At 44.9% G+C, this 6,000-nt stretch overlaps 1 protein-coding gene across 1 annotated transcript in view; it reads right to left on the bottom strand.

Moving 5' to 3' along the window:
• Positions 1-771: 771 nt before the first annotated feature.
• ODAD3 (outer dynein arm docking complex subunit 3) overlaps positions 772-6,000 on the bottom strand; it is a 29,859-nt gene continuing 24,630 nt past the window's right edge. The window contains exons 12-13 of the mRNA XM_089487569.1: positions 2,745-2,829; positions 772-1,476 (exon numbers count right to left, since the gene is read on the bottom strand). Coding sequence (XP_089343695.1) covers positions 1,349-1,476; positions 2,745-2,829 — 213 coding nt within the window. The 3' untranslated portion in view covers positions 772-1,348. The remainder of the gene's footprint in view (positions 1,477-2,744; positions 2,830-6,000) is intronic.

Raw genomic sequence — 6,000 nt, 5'->3', positions numbered from 1 at the left:
AACTCCTAATCTTGATCAAATATAATCTTCTCCCTGCTGTGAAAGACACTCCCTATAGGCCCCACTGTTGCTGTCTACAGAGTATTCACCAATATCTCCCAAGAGGAATGAAACCATTCTGGAGCATGCAAACCTTTTCCTGACAAGTCTTATGAAGTTGTCAACCTGATAAGGAATGTAATACTAGAAAATATCCAGTAATACTTAAATACTGTATTCATTTATCTGGGTCTCTTTCCCCCACTGACAGTCATCTTAGGTATTTTATTTTATAAAAGTTTCATTGGGGTTCATGATGCCTATCGTCTTGTATTTGAGTGCTGTCAAATGTCAAGTTTTGACTATTTTGCTTCAACAGTTTGTACTTCTAAATGCCACTGAATGTGACATTACAGAACAAACTTGTCTACACACTCTTCCACACACAATTTAAATGCACAGGTATGTTGTAACAGTGCATAGCATGCATGCAAATTATATTAATGTACTTCTGTGCAGCTTCCCATTCCCCACCTCCCTGGAAAAAAATTCCTTTGAACACTTGGCCATACTCTCTGGGTTTGGAGTTTTCAGTGTGTTTTCATAAGGTGGACTGATCTGACAAAAAGGTCAACACTCAAATTTGACCTCTGCCTAGCAGACTCACTTCAGAAAGTCAACCCCTGAGAGCTTAACTTCAAAGTCTCCTACTGCCCTGCCCTGCGGAGTACTGGGCCCACTTCAAAATGCAAACCATCCCATCCTTGGCAGAGGCACACACAGAAGGGCAACTCAATCTGAACAAGGTTTATTGCATGAAATACAGCAAACAATGCATTCAGCCGCCCTACTCCACCCTGAGTGTGACTGCCTTTGAGACCTCCAGTCCACCTCTCCCTAAGTGTGCAAAGGCCAAGGGGTCAATTGTGGTTGTAGGTGGTAGTGTAGATTAGTCAAAGGGTGTGGAAGGGTTTTGTTTTTGTTTTGCTCATGTTTTAGTCTTGGAATGGCAAGGGGCTGGGTTCACTTGGAGGATCTCTCTTCTTTCTCTCCTTGTGAGTGTCAGGGTCACTCCTCATGTACCAGCACTGAAGAAGCCATGCTTCTCACATTGCTGGGAACTCAAAGGCAGGAGAGAAGGAGAGAAACACCCACTGCAGGTCACTATGGGTCCAGACCTGGTCCATCCAGGGATGGGGAACAGATCCACAAGGAGTCATATTCCTTTCTTTCCTGGGGCCTGGAAGTGGTGGAAATGAAAGGTGGAACTGGCTCATATAGGAGACCAGTGCCTAGGAGGCATCTTTAATAACCAAGAACTTTGGTCTGCATCAGGAGCTGGGAAGGAGGACTACACAGGACACAGTCACTACTTCCCATCCTTCTTTCTGTAGCGGTTGCGGCGTTTGGTCTTGGCCTCTATGATTTGCTGGGATTGACGCTTCAGGGCTGTACGTGTCACCACGTCTGCATCATCCTCTCCACTGTCCTCCTCATCTGTGAAGAGACCAAAGAGTTAGTCACAGGGACACAAAGCTCAGTTCTCAAGCCCTGGGAGACCATTGCCAGGAATCACATTAAGGAGATAGATGTGTGCAGACATGTGCTGAAGATGATGGTTGTTGCAAACAAGAGAAAACACGTGCAATACAACAGAGAGGGCTTCAGCTAACTCATTGCTGAAAACTACTGAAGTGCCTACAACAGATTAAATTAGTGTATCCTGTGCAAGCAAAATTTAAAATTCTGGACCCAAGTTCTCTGAATCCCGGGAATTAAAGAAAGCTGAATTCTACACCCTGTATAAATTATGCAGGTATGTACATTTGCTCTGGTTTTATCAGCTGTATGTATACCACAAACCTTTTGGCCAGAATCCTGTTGGTTTTGCTAGTGGTGTAACTGTGTCCAGAAGTAAAGTCCATAGATACATCAACAGCAAAGAAAAGAATAAAAAAAGTCAGCAGTGGCAGAAGGCAGCATGTAGCTCTGTGCCTCCTGTTTCCCAAATGCCTGGCTTTAGGGAGAGTTAACTTTAGAGGCAACGTAATCTTGGAAAGATGGCTAAGACAATTACCTGCACTATGGCACAGGCAGCTGTCTAAGCCATCACTCCCAGAGTGTCTTATCTCCAACAACACTTTACTCCCAGAATAAAGGCACTTGGGAAACAGTACCAGCAGACTTCTGCTATGCCCACTACATCTCTTCATGAGTGCTGTGAAAGAACAATCATGCATATAACAGATACTTACATGTCACATACATTGAAAGCGTTCCGTCTTGAACTCCCAGCCTCAGCACTGAGATTCTTACTTAGCCACTTGTCTAGTACCAGAAGCATGACCATGCACTATTTACAGATTTTCACATCTATCTCCACAGCCAAAAGGGCTAAGAACTTACAGGTGTGTGTGTGTGTGTGTAAATGGAAAATCTCAGGAAGCTGCATTCTGCCCATGAATGCATGTTGCACCAGTACAGAAATGTGGCAGGACTAAGACTACAAATGGTCCACAGGTACACTGAAACTGAAGCTCCTGGTATACCGCTCAGGAGAGGTGCTACCATGATACGTACACTTTTCAGATTCAGAGTGACTGGAGTACCACAGAGCTAGTCTTCCTTGGAAAGATCTCCTTATGCATATGTTTTCTGTTCCATAGCCATACATTAGAAGACATGCACATTCCTGGCCAAGACTGTTCCATAGCCATACATTAGAAGACATGCACATTCCTGGCCAAGACTCAGTATTTACTTACCATAATAAATGTCTGCTTTCTGACCCATGGGCAGTTTGACCCTGGTGTTATAGGCAGGCAGCCTCCTCTCAAGTTTTGAATGGAACTGTAACAATAACACAGGGTGGAATTTAGACTGAAGCAGCCATGAAAAGGGGAGGGAGGGAGAAGAGAAACTATGTTGGGGGCAAAGAGTGGCACAGTGGGTAGCCCAACAATACTGTCTAGTTTCCTCCAAATCAAACTGTGTCTGCCTCACAGTCATAGGCAGAAGATCATTTATGGAAATGAACATTACATCATTTTTTAAAAAAAGGGTTTGTGTGGATAACAAAGCACTACTATCAAATATTAGCTATGAGAATGAGTTATGAACGGAACAGTCAACAGTTCAAATTTTTAATCAGCTTCCGTAGCAAACCATCACTTTCTCTCAACCTCCTCTCCAATGTGTAATATGGTGTTAACAGAACCAGCCTAATAAAACGATTATTAAATATTAATTTAAGAGCATTTTCTGTCCTAATTATTTTGAATGGGTGATGTTTTGCCTAAAGTGTCACCTGGTTTAATAAAGGAACCTTAATGTTTCTTAACAGCAGAGTGCTGCCTTGATGACCTAGATATTTCTGTTGTCTTAGATTATAACAGGGGAAGGCAATTGAGGGATGCTAGGGGGCTGGATTACCCCACCCAGGAGATTGTGGAAGGCTGCACACATACTGCACCCCCATAATTTTTTAATACATCCCCTACATTCTAGGGGGCATGGGAACATTTTCATCCTGTTTTTAGGCATCCTTAGGATTTTTCTCACAACAGGAGGTGAGTGGAAATCATTTTCTGTTCACTATCTGTTGTTTTTTTTAAAAACCTCTCCTGAGCTTAAAATGGCTGAGAAGGCCAACAAATGTGGTAAAAGTGTTCCCATGTCCCCTAGGGTGCATTTGGGGACAAAAATATTAATCCTCTGGGGGAGTGCATATGATGTCCTGGCTGTGCATTGTCCACTTGTTTTAAGATGTTATCAACTGGAGCCAAGTATGCCTTGGATTATACATACACATGCTAAGCTCTCTTTGCTGAGCTAAAGAGATAGGGAGAGAAAGTATTTGGTACCAGTTTGAAATATGGTAGGAAGAAAAAAACAAGAGCTGGTAATTTGTAGCGAACATAATAATATAATAATAATAATATAGTTTATTTGTAACCCGCTTTTCCAAAATTTTGATCAAAGCGGCGAACAATTATTTATAAAAACATTCCAATAAAATCAATTAAAAACAGCATTAAAAGCAACATAGTAATACTAATGACAAAAGGGCCAGATGGAAGGGGAAATCGATATATACAGTCTGGGGTCATCAATGAAAAGGGGTAAGAGAAGATTTTTCACGGTGGGAAGGCTTGGGAAAAGAAATACGTCTTCAGATTCTTTTTGAAAAGAGCTAAGGATGTGGTGGAGCGAAGCTCATCTGGGAGACTATTCCAAGATCTTGGGGCCACGATAGAGAATGCCCTCTGTGAGGTCCTCACATAGCGTGTCGCTGGGACCTCCAACAATTTCATCCCTGTTGATCTGAGTGTGCGGGGCAGATTATATGGGGAGAGGCGGTCCTCCAAGTACTCTGGGCCCAAGCCATTTAGGGCTTTATAGGTCATTACCAACACCTTGTATTGAGCCCGGAACCGAATAGGCAGCCAATGAAGATATTTCAAGATGGGTGTTATATGGTCAGACCTGGAACAACCAGCGACCAGTCTCGCTGCCATATTCTGCACTAACTGTAGCTTCCGGGTTTGGTACAAGGGTTGCCCTATGTAGAGCGCATTACAGAAATCCAATCGAGAGGTTACCAGAGCATGTACTACAGTTTCAAAGTCTCTCCGGTCCAGGTAGGGACGCAGCTGGTGTATCAGCCGAAGCTGATAACAAGCGCTCCTGACCGTCGCATCCACCTGAGATGTCAGCTGGAGCGACGAGTCCAGGAGCACTCCCAAGCTGCGGACCGAGTCCTTCAAGGGGAGCGTGACCCCGTTCAGGACTGGATGGCAAATCTTACCACCCAGACCCAGGGAACCTATCGCCAGTACTTCCGTTTTCTCTGGATTCAGACTGAGTTTGTTTTCCCTCATCCAGCCCATTACCGACTCCAAGCAGGCATTTAGAGGAGAGATGCCATCCCTAGTTACTGCATAAGTCGGGGACACAGAGAAACATATTTGAGTGTCATCAACGTACTGATAACACCACGCCCCGTGTCTCCGGATGATCTCTCCCAGCGGTTTCATGTAAATGTTAAATAGCATGGGGGACAGAATCGCTCCTTGAGGGACGCCAGATGTAAGCATCCTCTTATCGGAGCAGGAGTCCCCCAGCTGCACCATCTGGAATCTACCCGAGAGGTAGGAACGGAACCACTGGAGCACAGTGCCCCTGATACCTAACTCCCTCAGGCGTTCCAGAAGGATGCCATGGTCAATGGTATCGAAAGCCGCCGAGATGTTCAAAAGCACTAACAGGGACACGCTTCCCCTGTCCATGCCCAGACGGAGATCATCAACTAAGGCGACCATGGCAGTCTCAACTCCATAGCCCGCCCAGAAGCCGGTTTGAAATGGGTCCAGAAAATCCGTCTCATCCAAGATCGATTGAAGCTGGGAGGCGACCGCTCTCTCGATCACCTTCCCCAAAAATGGCAGCAACGATATAGGCAGGTAGTTATTATAAGCCAGGGGGTCTAGAGAAGGTTTTTTTAGCAGGGGTTTAACCACTGCTAGTTTTAATTTAGATGGAAATTGTCCCTCTCTTAAAGATGTATTGATTATGCGGTGCAGCATAGTTAGCACCACATCCCCCCCCCCTGGGCCGCCAGCCATGAGGGACAGGGATCGAGAGAGCATGTTGTCTTCCTAACACTTTGAAGGATCTTGTCCACTTCCTCGGTACTAACAAACTCAAAGTGATCCAGTATAACAGGGGCCATGGAAGCTCTGGATGCCTCTCTAATAGATTCTGAAGAAATACTGACGTTGAGATAAGCCCTTATCCGAGAGATTTTGTCCGCAAAGAAGTTATTAAATTTGTCACAGCAGGCTTTAGATGGTTCTAAAATAGGGTTCAGGGAGGGGGGCAGTTGTGTCAGCTCCCTCACTACCCTGAACAGCTCTGCCAGACGCGACTCCGCGGACGCAATACGTGCAGCATAGAACGAATTCTTTGCTGCACTTATTGCCACTCCGTAGGCCTTCAAATGAGAGTCTAGGAGTGCCTTGT

Source organism: Sceloporus occidentalis, unplaced genomic scaffold (assembly GCF_023333645.1).
Source record: "Sceloporus occidentalis isolate IW3139 unplaced genomic scaffold, rSceOcc1.0.p SCAF_1, whole genome shotgun sequence".
Lineage (NCBI taxonomy): Eukaryota > Metazoa > Chordata > Lepidosauria > Squamata > Phrynosomatidae > Sceloporus > Sceloporus occidentalis.
The sequence above is the reverse complement of the archived record's forward strand: the minus strand, read 5'-3'. Positions and strand labels throughout refer to the sequence as shown.